At 43.7% G+C, this 21238-nt stretch overlaps 1 protein-coding gene and 1 pseudogene across 1 annotated transcript in view; both read left to right on the plus strand.

The window, feature by feature from the left end:
* The window catches only part of Dlg5 (MAGUK family member discs large 5), a 126052-nt gene that overhangs the window by 101740 nt on the left and 3074 nt on the right, over nt 1-21238 (plus strand). The window contains exons 20-24 of the mRNA XM_084589677.1: nt 1351-1453; nt 3197-3410; nt 5970-6217; nt 9197-9429; nt 15722-15831. Of these exons, the coding sequence (XP_084445803.1) occupies nt 1351-1453; nt 3197-3410; nt 5970-6217; nt 9197-9429; nt 15722-15831 (908 nt within the window). The remainder of the gene's footprint in view (nt 1-1350; nt 1454-3196; nt 3411-5969; nt 6218-9196; nt 9430-15721; nt 15832-21238) is intronic.
* Nucleotides 17486-20895, plus strand: LOC146205012 (uncharacterized; annotated as a pseudogene).

Here is a 21238-nt window from a genome sequence, read left to right on the forward strand (position 1 = left end):
CGACTGATGGGTGAAAGAATGAATGGCTATCGCAAAAAAAAAAAAAGTTTAACTCATAGTGCCCGTCCAAGGTCATAGCCTTTTATGGGCGTTTGCTGGGACCACGCCGACAGTACTTATCCCTGTTTCCAAATTACCAGTGTTGGAATTAACGAGTACTTAGTTGCGAGCTACGGAGGTTGCGCAGAACAGAGAGCAGGCAGCCGCCGCCGCGCGGCCGTGCACTGACCTTGCCGCATCCGCCGTCCCCTATCCCTCCAACGCCGCCGGCCGCCGCGCCGGTCATGGCGCCATTTAACTTTTACCCACTCTTCCTTGGTTTTACCTGGTTCCATCTTCTGTCCCCGTTTTGGACGTGCGCAGCCTCTAATTAGGCCTTCCGATCGCGGAGGTGTTTCTTCACTCTTTTTTTTTTTTTTTTTTGCCGCATGATGGGTGCGGTGCGCCAAGCCGCCCAGACGCGGCGGCGCGTAGTTTGAATTATCCGTAGCGGAACCGACTCGCGTTCGAATTAACGGGCTTTTTTATACACAGATCTCTATGGAGCTTGGCCGGACGAAGTAGTGTAGTTCGAATTATCCGAAAATTCGAATTATCGAGGTTCGAATTAACGAGCTTTCACTGTATGATTCAACTTTTCAGCGAGTCATTATACTTTTATGGCAATATTGAAGCACATCACATGTGGAAGGGAAACATATTGCTTTCATGCTGTAGGTTTTGGTAGTGAAGTGTGAAAAGTGATGTTTCAAAAGTTAGTGATGGAAGTTGCATTTCGGTGGAGTTTTTAATGAAACTTGTCGATGTCTTTAACATAGGGGTCATTGGGACGCTATTGTAAAAAGTTATGATTGAATGGTAAATCAGGCTAAATGGTTTAGCATTTCTGATCGAGGAAACAGGACTTCTCGTTAACTGAAGTGTCAGGGTTGGTGGTGCATTGCATTCCTCTCGTTAGTAATTAGAAAGTAATTAAATCAATTTGCACTTGTTTTTATGTTTAGAAGTGGTGCTATGAGACCAAATTTATTGCTGTACTAGCTTTTTGCAGTGTTGAAAAAAAAAATTGATATTGTAATTTGCAAACTGAATGCTGTTGGGGGTCACACTGGCAATCAGTAACTTTGTCGTGTAGCTGCTGAATGATGTAATGCGTGATCCATGGATGGGAACCGCGGTTTGGTACCATATCAGGCCAATACATTCGTCTTTGCAATCTCTTTTAACAGATTCAGTAGTAAATGTGTAGTAGGGCAAATCGAGAATCATTTCCTAGACTAATTTAAGAAATGATCTGCATGTTTGGCCACTGAAGAATGTCTTTTCTGGAGCTTTGCATTGTTTTTGCAGTACAACGGAACGGATTTAAGAAATGCCACTGCAGAGGAAGCAGCCTATGAGCTTGCCAGCAACACTGAAAATGTTCACATCATTGCACAATACAATCCTGAGCGTAAGTAGCATCATGCCTTTGAAATTCTTAATAGGCTTTTTTCTGCCTGATGTATAAATGCAGGGAGAGTATATTGTACATTCACTAACCAATTTTTTGGCTGCCTGATTTTCTGGACTTGCGTGATTATTTGGACCGTTGGCACTGTCACGTGCTTCATAGTGTCAATGGTACTGTCAGTGTATAAAACCAACAAAAATTTCAGACGTTTGAAACTTTCGATTTTCTGGACTTTTTCTCCTGATCGCAAGTCAAAACCTGCGAAAAATTCCCACATGCTGCCATTTTGCTTTTCTGCAACATCAAACCCACATTGCATGCATCCTGCATACCCCTATACTCTTGATAGCAGGCACCGATGCACTAGTTGTGGTGAGTCAATGGATCTGTTACTCTCCGAATTCGGGAGGCCTGCACCGTGGACCGCTGCTCTACGGTTCCGTCGAGCAGTGGCGACGGAGCTCCGCCCCAAGGGGGATGGGCTATTAAGCACAAGCATGCTTCTGTAACATAACCTTACATCATGGCTTGCATGCAGCTGCAAGTGACAGAGCCAGCGGCGTGGGTCACCGCGGCGGCTGCAAGCACAGTCACAGTGGCATGAGTCCACATGCAGATGGCAATGTGCGAGAACAGAGAAAGAAATATTACGCGCCTGTTTAGTGCCCCAAACAGTGTCTGCTCCTGGCGGACAACAGAAGCTGGTTTTACTTCATTTTGCAATACACTGGCTGTCGCAACTAAAATGACCACTGAGAGAAAAACATCATCACTTTTTTTTTTTTAATTTTAATTTTTTTTTGCAACCAACGTGCACAGCGTAGAACTTTCACTGCTCCCGTGACTACTGCCGCTTTTTTTTTTTTTTTTTCATGTTGGAAAAAATAAGGCAATGACATAGAGTCGTTTGAACATCGTACCGCTCTACCGCTCTGACTGTTAACGCGGTTTTCCTCACTGTCGCCACCGTGCCAGAGAGGAGTCCGGCTGTGAGCAGGCGCTAATTGACACAGATACATATTGACCAGTTTTAACGTCGCTAAGTAAATAAGGTAATGTTTTTATTGTGAATTCATTTTTTTGGACTGCCTGGTTTTCCTGATGTTCTTCCTAAAAATCGGTTGGTGACTGTATACATTAGAAGTATTGTTTACTGTGCACGGATACGTGTTTGGTTAATGTCACATGACTGTGCATACAAAGTTGCTAAATATTGTAAAAGGGCAGCCTTCTGAATGAGTATTCTACCATAATCACGCCCACTGTATTAAGGTGAATTATATGTTGGTCATGGCTACTTCTGCGCTTCATGTATGAGCAGGCATTTTTTTTTTTGTTTTTTTTTTTAGGGTTTAGTTCTCCACCTCTGTATTTATTATTTGCCCTTGTTCGTGATGCTACAATGAGCAGAAATTATGGGTTTGTATGGCAAAATTACGTGCTCTTTGTTAAATGCTGAAACAGAGCTTGCACATTGTTCCCACTATTGTGATAACCACATGAGGATATTTGCACAGGCTGTGTGTGCGATCACTGGGAAACAGTGCCCTGGAACTAGTATAGTATGCTCATATAGCATCTAGGTTTTACGTTTATGTTAATAATAACGCATGCTCCAAAGTTTTTCATGAGAAGTTCTAATAGCAAGAGTGAGCGGTGGAATGAAAGAAATATTAGTTGCCGACAAGGTGTATATACAGTTTTTCTCTTCCTGTAGTGTGAGCAAAGCATGTTGCATTGCAGGGTTTGCCGAGATCCAGGAGCAACCGGGTGACTCTTTCTATGTGCGAGCCCTGTTTGATCGGACATCGATAGATGGTTCGCTGGCCTTTCACAAAGATGACATCCTGTATGTGGACAACACCATGTATAAAGGGGTGCCTGGCCAGTGGCGGGCATGGATCCTCGATCAGGATGGGCAGAAGCTGAAGTGTGGCTTCATCCCAAGCAAATACAAGTGAGTCACTCTGCTTGTTCTCACATTGCACCATTACGTAGTGTCAACTGGTCACAAAAAATGTGCAGCTGCCGATTATTTAGTCGACGTAATCAAGGAAATGGGGAGAGGGGGGGTGGTCAAGATTTTGTCATTTAACTGCTATCAGTTCAGTTGTCATGTGGTAGTTCAGCTGCTTCATTTTACAACTTTGGGGTGCAGCAGCTTTTTCTGATTTGAAAGGCATTTTTGAAAAAGAAAAGGAAAGTTTCAGTAGTACCTTGCAAGACTTCATGTGCGCCCTTGCTGATCGGTTTTGATCTCTGGTAACAATAGTAATACCACACGGGCCACACCCCCGTTTTGGCAGTCAGTAATTTGAGAAAAGAAACAAGAGGGTTCAGCCAAAAGAATTGTTTCCCGTGTGCATAGTTTTGTGTGCAAATTCAGTGTGTGCCTTTGTGTTGCTAATTCATTTTGTGCTCGGCATTTGAAACAGTAGAGACAAAACATTGTGCTGGGAAAAAGCTGGGATAGGGTGCTTCTACATTAAAGTCATGTTTCATGGCTTCAACACACCATCTGATAGGCTTGGACACCAGCAGAATTATGCACCATTCGCCCAATGCTGTTATGTTTAGTGCGCTTTGCGTCAACTTTGCAGTGAAAATGCTATGAATCTAGTCACTGTTTATCATAAAAGGTCTAACCTTGTTACCAGTTTGCCATTGCACAAATTTCTGCTAGGCCTTCAATGGTGTATGTTGAAATGCAGGCCAGGAGAAAGCCACCTTACACTGATGGCTGCGGTTCGCACACGTGAAGTGCCGCTCCAAATCGTTGGCCAGGGCATCCTTAGTCGAGTACCTGGTCTTTGGAAGGTTTTAATTTAGAGTCATGTGATGTTTGCTAGTAAACTGATCTAGCAACTTTTTCTACTCTGAGAGGCTAATTTGTGCCAGTCATTAGCTGCGCGTCCAATCAGCTGTACATTATGCATTTGAAGCACTTGCCAGGGCTGCAGTAATCTGTTGTAAAAAACGTACATGTCATTGCACAAAATGGGGATGCTTAATCGGGTCTCTGCTGTGATCAGAAAAGTTTTGTAGAAGAACACGGTCCCATGTAAGGGCGCTGTACCCTGTAAAAACCATGGAAGAAAATACTGTGATCCTTACACGAGTGTATACGGTAACATGTTAATTACTATCCATCCACCTCACCTTTATGATTCTAGCTTAAACAAGGAAGCTGGGACAAATATTGTACATGGTTTAGCCTCATTAGTGATGAGAATAAGAAGTACAATTGGCTTTTGTTTGCTGTTACAGTAGATACATTCATCTACAAGTGTACTGGTTTCTAGCATGTGTATCTGTCAGCTTTTTTCTCCTTTTTTTTCTCAAGTTTTTCCTTAGCCAATTTAATTTTGTTCTTTTGCTACAAATGACACGGCAGATTTCTTTTCCTTGTTTAGATGTCATGCCGGCAAAGCAAGGCAAGTTCTTGCTGCATAATTTATTCAATTAAAAGATGGCAGTTTTCTAATCTGGTAAAAACATTTCATGAGCAGCTAACCTTCTTTCATACGACCTCAAGCTGCACATAAGCTAGAAATCTTGAGTTGGTGTTGCACGTATATTTCTTCGTAGTCACTGAAAGCTTCAATAGCGTAAGGGTGCAAATTTTAGTGCTGAGTTTTTCCTTTCTTGTGTAGGAAGGCCTTAGGGAATAGCGTGGTATACGGATTTGGGCTTCTTCATGTTTATCTCACTTATGGCAGTCTTGTGTGCAGAGTATGCAGCATGACATATTTTAATTCTGCCAGATAGCCGGTTACATGCAGCTCTGTATGAGCTATAGACTTGTTACGGTGAAGGCAGTGCAAGGGCAATAAAAGGCAGCACTTAGAAATCATGGTGACAGCAGATACTACATATAATGGCAGCTTCTGAGAAGGAATGGGCTAAATCACTGTTTCATCACTACTAACATGGACTGTAACATTACAGTATTTATTACAATATACTGTAATTTAATGTGGAGTGCTACCACTTCCACAGGCGGCTTAATGGCTATAGAATTTGGCTGCTGAGTCCAAGAATATGAGGTCAAACTACAGCCATGGTCATCTTTGATGTAGGCAGAATGCAAGAATGCCAATGTTCTGTTTGATGTCTGCACAAGTTGAAGTACCCCAGGTGGTCAAAATTAGTGTGGAGCCCCTAACTATGGCGTCTCTACAGCCCATGTGTTGCTTCGGGATGGCGCCACCTAATTTAGAACGCTCTTGCTGCCGTGAACAAACACAGTTCTAGCATTTACTGACACTACGAAGTGAATAAATTGTGTAAATTGTGTGGTTTAATGCCTCAAAGCGGCACACTCAGACAATAAGGTGCTCTAGGCTCGTGCTGATGTTTACATTTGACATGTGGCTGTTTTTTTGTACATTCTTGCTTTAAAGTTTCAATTGAACATTGACCCTTACAAGCCCTGGAGAATTAACTAATCGCTAAAAATATTATGGTTTTAAGTCCTTGATTTTGCTGACAGAAAGCGTAATCTTTGACAATGCAGGGCAGAAGAGGAGCTGCTAATGAAGCGGAGCCTGCTGGACCTAGAGGAGGGAGGCACTGGACGCAGAGGCTCTACTTCAACACGGCGCAGCTTCTTCCGCCGACGTAGGCACCAGCAGCGTTCGCGAGAAGATGGCAAAGAATTGGCTTCCTTCTCTGATGTTTCTATCAACAACAGCTGTGGGGGCTCAGCAGGCACCCTTGCTGAGGATGTGCCACCAACATACCTGCGTGTGGACCGACTGAACTGTATGTTTATATTTCACTTACCTAGCCTCTTCTAACTGCATCCCTTTGTGGCAATTTTTTTTTTTTGTCAAACTTTTGCTGCAGTTGCTGTAAGTTAAGCCTTGCTAGATGTGTGGGCTGCAGAAGGCCGCTCAACTGTTTTGCAGTCGCCCCATAGGGCATAAGTTCATGTATGAACAGTTGTTTTGAGCATACTGGTGAGCGCAAACTAATGTGTGTTGGAAGACTAAGAAGATAGTATATATGGCAACTGCAGTTTCAGTCTCTCGGTGGTTCACACTTTTTTTGGTAGGCAGCAGCATAGAAGAAAGATTTGTTCGTGTCAAGTGCTAACAAAAATGTGGTCAAGCTACCATTCGCGTGATTCCACTGCTTTTATTGCGGACTTTTTTTTTCATGACAGCAGTAGCAAAGAGTTCAAAGAAAACTTCACAAGGTGAGGACAGCTCCTAGAGCAGATTTTCAGTTTTGATGTCATTGATGGCAAACTAAACTGCACTCCACTACCATCTGCAAAGGTTGCCATAAAACATGCCTGCCAGCCATAAACCACAAAAAGTTTGAAAACACAAAAACTGTTAACCATGCTATGAGATGAGGAAGAAAGTAAATGTTTTCAACAATTTATCAATGTTGTTATAAGAATGGCAAACTTTCAAAATGTACTTGTGCTCATAACGTAGTAGTTCCTTGATAATTTGACTTCATTGCATTTTTTATTGCAGTTTTGAGAATGCATAGATCAGTTTCACAACAACCACTGCTTCTGAACAGCACTAAAAAATGAATCCTACAGATGGGTGCACCAACTTTTTACATCTTAGAAAAGAGGCAATGCACCGTATTTTGTATAATGTGAATTTGTTTTATTGCAGTGTTTTATTTTAGTATTCACACCTTTTCCGACTTTATAGTAGTTGTCTAAATAACTGTATTTCGGTATATTATAGCAGAGTGTATAACTGTAGTATTATGTAATACTACAGTTATACACTCTGCTACGTATACGTATACGTATACGTATTACATAATCTACATCTTATTCTACAGTCCTGAAAGAGAACATAAAGAAAGGAAACTTGTACCCTTGTTACACAGGCGTTTTCAACGGCAGCTCAGTTGGTGGTCAGTTGACCTGAACGGCAGTTAGCAATGTTACACGGCAGAGCCAACTGCAGTTGAAATCTCGACTGTAGTTCAGTTGAACTGAGGTCGGCGGTCGCAGTTGAACCAGTCAACTGACAAGATGGCTGTCAGCGGACGTGCCGCATCGGCCGAGTCGGCGGCCTTTCCAACCGCTGTGTATTCTAAAATCACACGGAAAGTTGTTGCCATAGTTAGCGCAAGTCCCAGCCTGCAACTTTAACTACTCAAATTAGTGTCAAAACACAAAGCGGCACCAAAAAAAAAAAAAAAAAGATTACGATTAAGCAACGAAGCCAGACATGCCTCAAATGGATTGACTTAGCTCTGTGTGTCAAGTTCAGTTGTCGCATACGCGAAAGAGAAAACGCGCACAAAACGCGCAATTCAGTTATGTAAAGCGTGCAAATGTTGTACAAAGTAATTTATAATGAAAAATAAATAACTTTCTTTAGTAAAAATTGCTTGCATGTGGCGGGATTACGAGATTCTGAGGGGCAACTGAGTTTCTCGATGTGTTCCATGTGTGTTCCGTGTAACTACAGTCGACTGCCGTTCAGTTCGTCAGTTGAAAAGTTGAACGGTCATTTAACTGAACGGCAGTTGAAACTGCCCGAGTAACGCGGGCATTAAGCGTATGCAAGCCATACTTCAAAAGGAAGAAAAGCAGCAGTCTACCGCATTTTGTATACTATGGGGAAATTATTTATTACCATTTCCAATTTTCATACGTAATTTTTTAACTTTTTGTAAATTGTTTCCCATAAATTTCACACCAAAGGTTTTTTCTTACTTTATGTAGTATAATGCTTCTGGTCATTATTGTTCATGTGTATGAAAGAGCATTTAAATAACTGAAGTTTGGTATACGTAGCACCAGGGTTGTCTAATTACTACATATAGAAAATTTTTTCCAAGACTTCTCACAATCGCTCGTTCTTATGATGTCAAAAAGTAGGGGTATGTGAATATTCGAGTGCGAATACGAATCAAATGTTTTTTATTCAATTTCTGTTTGTATTTGTAATATTAATATTAGAAATTTTCGAATATTCTAAAAATATAGAACACTCCAGAAATGTTCGAATTCAGCGTAGTTACCCCGCACTGCGCGCTTCACCGCAATGTCTTACAATGCTGGCTGTGCAGTGAAGCATCCTCAAAACGCGATGAGGCGGTGTTGTGAAGAGTGCCTTCTCGGGAAGACAGTATGCGCAAAGTGAAGAAAGTGACGAAACCGGGAGAATACGTCATTCTCGCTTCAAGTTTCATCTCAGATGCCGACAATCATCGTACAGGTGTCCATCAGATAAAATTACTATGATGCAAGTGGTTTTTGTGCAATTTTTCAGGCCCATTTGATAATAATGATTTAGTCCTCTGAAGGCCAAATTAACAAGAGTTTACTGTATTCATCAGCAATATGATAGCTTCACTTGGTTTCATGCACGTCCTTCCTGTGCAAAAAAACTGATATACAGAATCCTGTAAAAAAAATTTTTCTTCATTTTTATAAGGTATGCAGCAATTCTAGTTATTCTTTTTTTGCAAATACCACCTGAATTGTGAAATAAGCGAGATGAACAGGGTTTGCTATTTTTAAATTGTACTTTTTTTTTTTTTTTTCACTTGTCAGATATTTGATATTTGAAGGCATTTTTTTTTTCCTCGTTTTTATATCTGATTCATATTTAAAAATTTCGGTATGCACACACTTCTACAAAAAAAAGTTAATAAGAGGGGTGTCAAAATGACTTAACTGATTTATCAACTATATGTTAAGTGGCAGAGGTGCACATACTTGAATATGGTATCTTGTCTGATTTCTTTCATCAGACCCAAGTCTGCGGCCAGTGATCCTAGTGGGCCCTCTGCAGGAGGCAGTGGTTGATAAGCTGGAGCAGGACTTTCCACAGCAGTTCCAGCGGTGCCCATCCCAACCTCTGCGTGGCTCTCTTCAGGCCCTGGAGCAAGGGCTGCAAGACCTGAGCCTGCTCGACTTCCGCCGCAGAGGTTCCCATTATGAGTGCCTCACCCTTGATGCCCTCCGCCACTGCACCAACCACAAGGTATACTGAAGGTTGCCTCTTTTTAAATGGTCTTTGTGCTATCTAGCTAAGCCGTAAAATTTGCAGAAGCAAATAGGGGTGGTAAATACTCATTTCACTGAACACAAATTGATTAGCAAGTTCTTGAATTATTTATGCAAAAGCATTACATGTCTCATTAGCACAAAAGTTGGTAGTGGTACGAAAATCGTGAATGTCCCTCTGGCAGGTGGTTGTTTGCAGGTGACATGGCCAGGCACAGATTGGTGGGTGGTTTATATGATGTCACGAGACAGTGTGTCGTGACCGAATTTGCAGGAAACATGCTACTCCTAGGCAGTGTGCTCATGCGACTCGGCTACAGCAGGGCTTCATATGTAAGTTGCTCCTGCGAACTTGGGCAGCATATGTCACTTCATGAGCATGCCTCTGGCAGTTGTCAGGTGACATGGTTGGATTGGTAGTCTGAATTTTCCCGCCAAATTTCCTCCATGCCTGCAGTCTATTTCACGACCAGGCAGACAGACAGGTAGACAACAGCTTTTCAGCAGAGTGGAAGTCCTAGTGCTAGCACACTAAACATAGCATCGTAAAACTGCATTTTTACAGCCACTCGCCACACAGTCGGTTGAATCTGTTTAATGCGAAATCATTAGAAGCCCCATTACAAAGGAAATAAGGCATCACTCAAAACGCTGTCATAAAACTACCTGCCAACAACAACCTCTCACTATCTGATAGCCTGACTCAGTTAATGTGAAATATTAGAATCCCTACTAGGAGAGGCTGCTAGTGGCATGAAATTTAACTGCGTCTGTAGTGCGAAATTCGAGCGACGTCGCCATGCTGGTATATGGTGCCACAACATATGTAAGAGAACGTATATGCTGTATAAATGTGTGTAAGGGCTGTGCTTTTTTTTTTTTTCCACATTTAAGGGCCAATTTTTTAAGGTGCGGCCCATTCACGCAACATACAATTTTTAAAATTTTTTTTAGAGTACAAACAGACCAAGCAGTGAATGTGCAGCGTTTATTTACCATTCAGTGGTCACTCGTGAAGTCTTCCAACTAACGAGCTGATGCTGTGCACTGGTGCACGTTCACCCCACAAGTCGTAGTCTTCAGTCCTGTCTAAACGTGGGCAAACTCCACTACCTTCAATTTAAAGCCTGCCATTTAGCTACCAATAGGCTTGCCCATCATGCTAGAATCGCAATGCGCGATGGCAGTTCATGAAAAATAAAGCAGAGCGCACACAAGAGTGGCAACTATGGCGTGCGACCACACCACCACTACTCACGTGCCTTTGACAGTCACAAAACAAAGCCAGTGTGGCTGGGGCTGACAATGCTGATAGCGATATGGATTGTGGAAGCTTGCGGCAGAAGGAAAATATGATGATGATGATGAATGATTAAATTTAGCGTTTTATATAGTCATGACTCTGCACTTTACAAGTATCATATTGTAAGGTGTAGAGTATGTACAAACATTATGCGCTGTCATGACTCATAGTATTATGATGATGTTTTTGCATTTTCGCAAGTAAGCAGTCTTAAGTGTCTCTAGTGAATTTTTTTCAATTTGCGAATCGAGTAACTATGTTGTTTTCTCGTGACTGAATACTGTATTAACTGACACAGTGAACCACTGGCAAATGAGCCCACGCACCCACTTTTGGCATTGAGAACTTACCTTTGCTTAAAAAGGGCTAGCCTTTCCTACGATGCCTCACAGTTTTGCATTGTTGTTGTTGTTGCAGTCCCTAGTGCTAACTTTGGCAGTGTGCCAAAATTTTGCCTGCTGATAACGTCGCCACTTGTTTATCTTTTGACTAGAGCTCCTGTGGGGTGTCACGTTTGATGAACTTTGTGTCAAGATGCTGTGTGACTTGACAGGGGCACTGGCAGTGATGGCTTGCTCGGCATGCTGCTGTGCACCCGATAAGCTTAGAAAGTCTGGTATTCAGCATGTTTGCTTTATCTCGCCATTAGTTGCTCCCGCAGGGCGCAGAGTTGCACGAAAGTCCGCCATCTTGTTCTAAGCTGTGTGGGAAAGTCACTTCTCGTGCACGAGGAGCCATGATTACAGCACTGCCAATGATGTTTGGTAGTTTTGTTTTCTCGTCGCCCTCATGTTACGATGGATGAGAAGCAATTCATTCGCACAGCCGTGGTTCTAAATGTGTAGCATTCTTTCGAATGCTACACTTTTCACAATAGCCTATGAATTTCTGCTCCAGCCAAGGTGCAAGGCATCAGCTGTTAAGGTGCGTCTTGGTACCATCACCACCTCCGCTAGATTTTTCACATGCGCAGCTGTGTCCCCGGTGCTCTGGTAATGGTTCCACAGTACATGCAATGCTAAATTAATTAGCTTAGCGTGTACTGCCACTACTACCGCGTACCATTCAGCGGCAGAGACAGCGTCAGTACCAGAAGTCATGGCAGATGGCGCTAAGTGCACGTGCAAAGTAGAGTCACATGGTGCTTCAGGGAGATATGCGCATGCAATGCAGCGTTCTGTCTGTGAAGTCAGATGCACTCCATCAAATTGGAACGTTCGACGAGCAGTGTGTGGAAAACGGTTGTGCAACTATGCTCCTTGGTGAGCACATACAGGAACACTTCTCACTGTAACTGGCCAGCGCCATCTACTGCCACAAAATAGGTGTATCATACCATCGTATTAGCAGACACTTTTAGAAACAAACAGTGCTAAAAACTAGTGACATGATTATAGCTAACTACATACTTTTTATTTATGACGGACAAACAAATTCGTATCATAGATATCGATGTACAAATGAAATGGAATTTTGACTTCTGCAAGAAAGTTTGTCTGTCTCAATTTTTTTACCCCACTTCCTCACATAATGAACCTTCTTCCCAAGCTGATGTCAGCTTATACGGAGGAGGGTGAGGGTCATTACTTAACTAAATTTGGTACTAGGTCGACAACATCACTTACTTGTTCAGGCAATATTGATGAAATTTGTTGTCATTTTCTAGAGCCAGTCTGCAGCAGACTCTGTTGCATACAGGATAAAAACAGGAAAGCAGAACTTTAATGGCCTGGGTCAAATAGCTATGAAATACTTGACATGTCGGGAATAGAAGTGCCAGGTGCCAGCTCTTTGCTGGCTGGCATCACTGTTTCAGCCTGACAAAAAAAGCTGCCCCCAGACTATGTGCAGCAACTACTTGTTTTGGACAAGCACTTCAGCAGTGCATCGTTGAATAAATTTGTCACTGTTCGATATCTGATTCAATATTCAGGTTTTTTGTTTTTTATTATTTGATCGGATATTTGATTTGGGAGTTACTATTTGGCATTCATGCTCCCCTAAAAACTTATACTATTGCTCTCGAAGGCAGGATGGCCATTGTAAACAAGGCATTACATTAGGAAAATACAGGCCCACAAACCACAATGAAGTGAGAGGACTAGGACACTTGTTCAGTCCTCTCATTTTGTCTGGGGATCCTTGTTTGTGCTCCTGTATTTTACTGAATATGTATCTTACAAGTCCAGCAACAAGTAGTACTGCATTGTACAATAAATTGGGGGTGCACACATATGGATCTCACTTTCTTAACAGAGAAGTATTTCTTGAGGCTCGAGATTTACATAGCCAAAATGTCCGCATCACTAAGCTTTCGTACTGCCTCTGTACACTTCCCAGACCGAGAGTGAGTTGTGTCATGAGGATGTCAAGAACTTTTTGGTACTTATGTTTACTAACACATAGCAAGGTCAACAGTACTGGAGTGTATACATGCTTGTACAGAGTTGATCACATATGTCTATAGTGCTCGAGTGGTGCTGCACTGCGCAGATAAAGTGGCAGTGTCGCATTGATAATATAATAATATACCCGCACTCGAGGGCTGCCAAATGTGGATTAGGACCGTACTGGTGCAGGCATCTAACCTAAAACAAAGTAGCTGAGCTAAGATTTAACTTGATTTGCTTCAAATCTCACCACCTAAGCACTCTAAACAACCGTGAATAACTTTGTACGGTGTGGTTGCCCTGTGGCAAACAATGGGGGAGTCTGCTACTTATCTGAACCCCTTGATTTAAATGCTGCCCTTCTGTCTTCTTTGTCTGTTGCCTTGCATCTTCAATTCATGAGGGGGCTATTACAGTAGTATCCCTTTATAGTAAAGTCATTGGGACCAGCAAAAATCTTTACTATATTAGGGTCTTTACTGCAGTAGAACCCCGCTGTAGTAAACTCGGATTAGTAAAAACTCTGATATAGTAAAGTCAAACTGAAGTCCCAGTTCATCTTCCATAGACAACTGTACATTTTTCCCCCTTTATAGTAAAGATGTTTTTGGTAAAAATCTCTTATAAAATGCTCTTGGCCACGGCGACGACTCCCATGATATGACATCGCCACACGCGCACTACCTAGAATTGCGAGGAAAAGAATTTTATATTTGAAGACAGAAAAATAACGTCGAGCGTTCGTTTAGGTGGCTTTACCACTAGGCTTAGCAGCAGTCAGGAGAAGCCTACTTTACAGAGGCCTTGGAGCCGTGAAAGAAAGCGCGCAGCGCGTAGGAAAAAAAAAAAAAAAAAAGTAAAGCTCTCTACAAACATAGCAAGGAGGCGGCATGGTCTGTTCAGAAAGTTAAGGAGAGTAAAAGTAAAAGAATAGAGTAAAAGAAGGGGGAGAAATTGGTGAACATTAACTGTAATGTGCAGCACAAAGCATGAGGCAGCGGAGGCAGAAAGTGGAGGTGCAGCGAGTGCAGTCTTATAGCGCTTGAGTGCCACGTGCATTTATCATTTATTGCCTTTTAAAAGACAGAAACAGCAAAAAGGGGCACCATGTTCATGCAAGGCTTTGGTTTTCACATGAAATGTCGTCCTTATGCTTAAGAGGTAGTTCCACAAGATGTAAAGAAATGTTATAATGAAAAAATTGCACAAAGAGATGATAAAAGCAAGGTGGAAGGTATTTCAGTATTTTTTATTATTATTATTATTATTAAGCAACAAGACATGTTCAGTAAGTGCCTATTTAACTACCAGACAGCATCTTCAGGACCATGTCATCACCGACCACTGATATAGTAAAGACCCTGATATATAGTAAGTATTTTTGCTGGTCCCAGTGACTTTACTATAATTGGGTTCTACTGTATATCAGTTGTTGGTGATGACATGGTCCTGAAGATGCTGTCTGGTAGGTAAATGGCCACTTACTAAACACGTCTTGTTGCTTAATGAAAAAAAAAAAAACACTGATATAGCTTTCATCTCTCCCTTATCATCTCTTCGCACAATATTTTTCAGTTATAAAAATTTATTACATATAGTGGAAGTACCTTTTAAGCATGAGGACAACGTGGCTATAACTGCAACCGAGTTTGATTTCATGTGAAAATCTAAGCTTTGCCATTTTTTTCCTGTGTCTGTCAAAAAAGGCAATAAATGATAAATGCACATGGCAGTCAAGTGCTGCAAGACCGCACACGCTGCACCTCCACTTCTTGCCTCTGCTGCCTCATGCTTTGTGCTGCGCAGTGCAGTGAATATTCGCCCTTTTCTTCCTCTTCCCTAATTATTGCTGCACTTTTACTCTCCCTTACTTTCTGAATGGACTGTGCCGTCCCCTTTCCATGTTGTAGACAGCTTTACTTTTTTTCCTATGCGCTGCGTGCTTTCCCTCGCAGCTCCAAGGCCTTCGTAAAGTAGGTTTCTCCTGACTGCTGCTAAGCCTAGTGGTAAAGCCACTTAAAGGACACTGGGTGTTATTTTTTTGTTTTCAAATACAAAAAAAAAAATCGTTTCCTCGCGACTTCAGGCAGTGCGCGGGCGGCGATGTCATATCATTGGAGTCGTCGCCACGGCCAGGTGCACTTTAGTGTAACAGATTTTCACCAAAATGTCTTTACTATAAAGGGGAAAACATGTAGAGTTGTCTATGGAAGGTGAACTGGGACTTAAGTTTCACTTTACTATATCCGAGTTTACTATAGCAGGGTTCTACTATAACTAAGTCTTTATTCACGAGTATTGCTGAGTTATTTGATGCTCTGGAATGGAAGAGATTTCAGCTAATTTACTTGTGAGTGCTATGTTGAACTGATCAGTAGAACACTGCATTAACTGTTCCTTTATTGCTCACAGCTAATTTAATTTTTCATTTTGAGGATGCCTCCATCTCTTGTTTCAAGAACCCTGTGAAATTAGCACTGGTGGTATCTGGTGCCATTTTTGTATACCGCGAGCAACTTCCAGTGCCTCTGATTATTTTGCACCTTGCACTAATGCTTATCATTTTTTGCTTTCAGCTTTGCCATGCTCTGCTGGATGTCAGTCTATCTGCTGTCGAGAGGCTGAACAGGTGCCAGATCTATCCAATTGTTATATTTATCAAGTTCAAAACAACAAAGCAGATAAGGTGAGTGCATGCTTCTCTTTTGAGACTAGTGCATTTTTAATGTAAGAAGCACTGATTGCAGCCAAGGGCAACTGTTTTTCTAGCATGGAAACAAGTGTATAAGCAAAGGCTTAGGGAAGAAGACACGGCTGAACACATGCATACTTTTGCAAGGAACTATTTCTACAGGCTGCCAGTTTGTATTACAGCTGCCAACCAATTTATTGGACACCTAATTTCTGGACCTGCTTGATTATTCAGACTCTGCCATGACACTGGCTGGTCAAAAGCTATGAAAAATTGCCACATCATTGCCATTTTGTTTTTCTGCAACCTTGAACCCGCATTGCACGCATTCCACATACCCATTATACTCTCGATATCAGGCACCACTAGCTGCACACTCCTGCAAGTTGCAACTTGCTGCAAGAAGTGACAAGTCCGTCAGGCCTCATTCTAGCAGCCAGTTTCTTTCTCTTCTGTCGTGCCGGCATCTGATGGAGGTGGGGTGGCAATGGACCCCATATAGGACGAGCCATTCGGCTAAGAGCGTGCTTCTATCACTTTACGGCTTGCATGTAGCTGGGAGCTAGTGAGCCAGCGGTGTGTATTGCCTCGGTGGTGGCACGAGTCCGCTTGCAGACAGCGATGCACGAGCATGTAAGGAAATGCTCCAAAAAGTGCCCACTTCCAGCTGACAACGGACACTGGTTTTACTTCAATTTTCAATCCACAAGCTGTCCCGACTAAACATGATCTCTGAGAGAGCTTTGTGTTCCAATTCGCATTTAAACTCCAGAGGGTTGCTGAAGCTGATGAGACAGCATCATTTTTTGAAACCAGCATGTGCTGCAGACAACATCCACCGCTCTTACGGAGACAGCCCCCACTGCCGCCACCGCCACTTCATTTTTTATTCACGCAGGAGAAAAACGAAAGGCGCTGACGTAGTCACATGGGAGGTTGTCCATTGCGTCTTTGAACATCGCGTCACTTCTGCCATTCCGCAGTTTTCCCGCACTCGGCAAATAAAGTGACGTTTTTAGGGTGAATTCGCTTTTTCCGACTGCTGGTTTTCCAGACACTTTTCGGCTCTTGAGGGTCCGAAAAATGGTTGGCGACTTCTTGAGTGGAGATTTCTTGAAGCAAGTGTGACTTTCTTTTATGGTCTGTTTTTGGGGATTTTTTGTGTACTTTGCCGCTATTGAGTAAATAAGCAGTTGTATATACCTGCTGTGTTACTGGCTTTTTTTCTCACCTGCATGCATTGTTTAAGGGGGGACGCGACCTTTGAAAACCGAAAAATCGCGAAAAAGTCGATTTTTGGAAAAGTACATATTCCGGTAGTATATGTCATAAACTACCCTTTCTGCAAATATCAATGTCGTAATCGTTGTAGAAATGCAAAAAAATAATAATACAACAAGCCGCGGCAGCTGCAGCGCTGTGAGAAATTGGCGAAAATGTCCAAAGTTCGCGCGCCCGTCATTTCTCCCCCGCTGAACCGAGCGCCGCCATCTTGGCTATGTTTTGTTCGTGAATTCTTTCGCTCCCTCTTGCAACCATCGGCGGCGGCGGGAACGGCGTGGTCGAGGCGTGGCTCGCTTCTGATTGGGAGCCTCGCAGCGGCTTTTGAATTCCCGCGTCTCGAATTCGAGGCTGCGATTGGAAGAAGCGCGCGCTCCTTGAGAACGCGGGGGTTCGGGCGGCTGCTATTGGCTGCTGCGCGCGCTGACGCGATGGTCTCCGCCAGCTACTTCTCCGCGCGTTGTCTGTTGCGTCTCTCTTTTGCGCTTTGTTTGCTCTCTTCATCACATGCCATTTTTACGATCGCAGTCTGTCGATCAATGCGATGCCTAAAGCGAAGTTCAAGACGCGACATTCGTTCGGTGCACGGAAGCGTTCCACGAAGGCCGCGAACGTGGCAAGGCGCTCCGGCGACTGCATCGACACTTCCAGCATCCCAGACGACTTCGTCAACGCTTCCAGCGTCCGAGACGACAGCGTTGCCGCTGCCAGCATCAGAGATAACTGCGCCGCCACTTCCAGCGCCCGAAACGACAGCGTTGCCGCTACCAGCGTCCGAGACGACAGCGTTGCTGCTACCAGCGTCCGAGATAACTGCGTCGCCGCTTCCAGCGTTCGAGATGACAGCGTCGCCGCTTTGATCCATGTGCCATCTGCTTCGTCGGAGTACATCGTTTCAAGTGCGTTTGGTGATCCGGGCCCATCGACCTCGGCGATCGCGGCCTTCACCTCCGGTCCCTCATCTCCTCCGAAGGGAAAGAACGCTGCTTCCACTGTTCGCCTGGAAACGTATTTCTTGACGCCCGAGGATATCGAGGCAGCGGAGGCACAGCGTGCTGCAGTTAGAGATGAACTTGGTGCCATGCCAGCGATGCAGCGCAAGTTCCAAGCAATGACACCTGATCCCGGACCTGCTACCGTTACAACTGAAGGTGCCAAATTTTGCCTCGTGCAAATGGATGCCCTAGGTGCCCTGCTTTCGAACACCTTGTGCGTGCATTGCCTTGCGACTGGGCTGACAGTTCAAGGAGGCACCGAACTTGGACTAGCAACGAAACTTCGATTGGTGTGCCCGCATTGTGGTGTGATATCAAGTGCATGGAACTCTGCACGCCAGAACGAAGGGATGGCATTTGATGTCAATATCAGAGCCATAATGGCAATGAAACAGATAGGAAAGGGCCAAACAGCCCTCAACGACTTTTGGGCCGCAATGAATGTGTCGCACAGAGGCCTTCACCATCGGACCTTTCAGAAGCACCTAAAGAAGACCTTCAGGGACCCAGAGGCCCAGTCTATGCAAAAGTTTTATGCTGAATCAGCAAGAGCGGTAAAAGAAGTCTACAAACAGATGGACCCAAGTTTTTCAAGGGACATCACTGTCATTTATGACAGGACCTGGCACAAGCGGGGCCACACGTCCTACATTGGAGTTGGGGCAGTCATAGAGTATCATACTGGCCTCATCCTGGATGCACTGGTTTTATCTAATCAGTGCCTTGGTTGTCAGATAGGACCGAAGCCTGGCGACTCTGAATACCCAAGTTGGCATGAGCATCATGTGTGCCAAAAGAACACCGATGTCAAGTCTGGGAGGATGGAGGTGGAGGCAGCACTCTCTTCGGACGTTCTGTGACAAAACACAACTTACGCTACACGACACTTGTGTCTGACGGTGACAGTGCCACATTCTCTGCCCTGGTACAGGAGAACGTTTATGGGCTAGTTCCCATTATAAAAGAAGAATGCTTGAATCACGTACAAAAAAGGATGGGGACTGCACTACGCAACCTTGTGCAGAAAAGTGAGAAGCCCTTAGGAGGGAAGGGCAGGCTGTCAAAGGCCCTCATTGACAAGCTTACTGACTATTATGGTTGGGCACTGTGAAACAATTGCAAGGATGTGGCTGCAATGCAGCGTGCAGTGATGGCATCCTATCACCACGTCACGTCAACAGACAAGGAGCCGCGGCGTGAATTTTGTCCCAAGGGTGCCGACTCGTGGTGCCGCCACAAGGCTGCCGAAGCAAAAGGGGCAGCACAGCCAAAGCACAAATACAACCTCCCAGGCTACGTTGCTGAGGCTATGCTGCCCATATATGAGCGCCTTTCTCAAGGTTCGCTTCTTCAACGCTGCCTAGGTGCAAAGACCCAAAACGCATCGGAGTCTTTCCACTCAGTGTTGTGGTCCCTGATGCCGAAGGAGCAGCATGCATCTCTAATTGCTGTGGAGACAGCACTGCATGAAGCAGTGCTAAGGTACAATGCTGGCTGCCACAGGGCTACCAAAGAAGTTTCAGTGTCAGTGGGACTCACACCTTGCCACCTTGCCATCCAGCGAGCTACAGAGGAAGATGCCTTGCGCCACTGCTAGCACATTTTGCAAATTCTCCAGGCCTGCCCCTAGCGACCCATGTAAACTATTAACTTGAGAACCGATGAACCCAGTTCCATGAAACTTGGTAGTTCTTCAAATGTGTGTACTATGAGCATACCCTGAAAATTTCATTCAAATATCTCAAGAAACAAAAAAGTTGGTGTTCAAGGGTAGCCTCCCCCCTTAAAGAGACTATTCGAAGAACTGTTTAAAGAGACGCTTCGAAGAACTCTGTAAAATTATTGTTCTCAGCAAAATTGATTCTTTGGCTTGTATTGGGTTGGGTGTCTTGACATTAGTCCAGTAGTGTAAGACTTATTTATCATCAAGGAAATTGACTTTAAAAATCTTTCTGCCATTCAGTTCAAGCTAATGTTACCCTTGTTGAATAGGGGAGGTACCACCATTCCGAAGCATAGCATAGCTCCTGGCATCTGCACCAAAATAATCGGCGTAGGCACATGCATTTAAATGCCTGTGAAATAAGGCAGGGGTGGCAACAGCTGCATTTTGTTTTTTGATTTTAAGCTCCGTTTTCAGTTCAAGGTGTTGCTTTGAGATAAGAATGCAGTATCTCTCTTCCAGTAAGAACATGGTGAAATGCATGAATGATGAATTGAAACCCTATCTTTGTGCACTTATAAACAATGGCTAGCGTGCCATTTAAGCAAGATAGGTGCTATAGACTTTTTTTCCAAAACTGAGGAAAATTTCAGCAGAGATATTAGGGTGAGTCTAACTTTCCGTACAGAAATAGACATTACTTTTGAAGGAGAAAGGCTGCTGTAGTCACAGAAGGCAGCTATTCTTGCAGTGTCTCTTCACAAGGTTGAATGCATGAGGAGCTGGAATGCCAGACGTTGACAGTGTTAGGACAATGTGGCACACTTTGGTGGGCTTCCTTTCGTCGAGAACCTCAATTTCCATGAGAACAGGAAATCAATAATAGACCCCTTTCATAAATGTTAAGTCAGCTTCACCTCTATGCTGCATTCCCCTCTAATGGCGGAACAGCAATGTATTGAAACATTATATTATGGCCATAATTCATATCATTTATGCGTCAGAACATATTTGCATAATTGCTCTATTGCCACTACATGCATCTGTGTAGAAGCAACATGCGATTTCAGGTCTATATCGCCATTTTTCTTGCGGCCAGTGACGCCATGTTTGGGGAAAGAAGCAGCGTGGGAAAGCCTACTTAACGATTTTTGCAAGGGGTCCATTCTGGCCTGAAGTATCTTCCATATGCATATAGCACATGCCCTGCACAAAAAATAGGCATAAACTTGGTAGGAAGCCTGCATGCTGCGCCGCGGCACCTAAACTGAGCTGATGCTTAGGCCGCCTAGTAGAGTTGCTCAGCATCATGTTTGCGTCTCCCGCGAACTAATACATCAGATGGTGCAGCGTATGCCACGTATCATCATCATCGTCGTCACATTTTTAAGCGCGCTCGGCTCTGCTGCGCTGCGGCGCCAAGGTCGACCTACCTTGGCCGCGCTGCACTTGGTTTCAGGCT

This window comes from Amblyomma maculatum, chromosome 1 (assembly GCF_055883805.1).
Source record: "Amblyomma maculatum isolate TAMU_Amacu chromosome 1, ASM5588380v1, whole genome shotgun sequence".
In the NCBI taxonomy this organism is placed as follows: Eukaryota; Metazoa; Arthropoda; class Arachnida; order Ixodida; family Ixodidae; genus Amblyomma; species Amblyomma maculatum.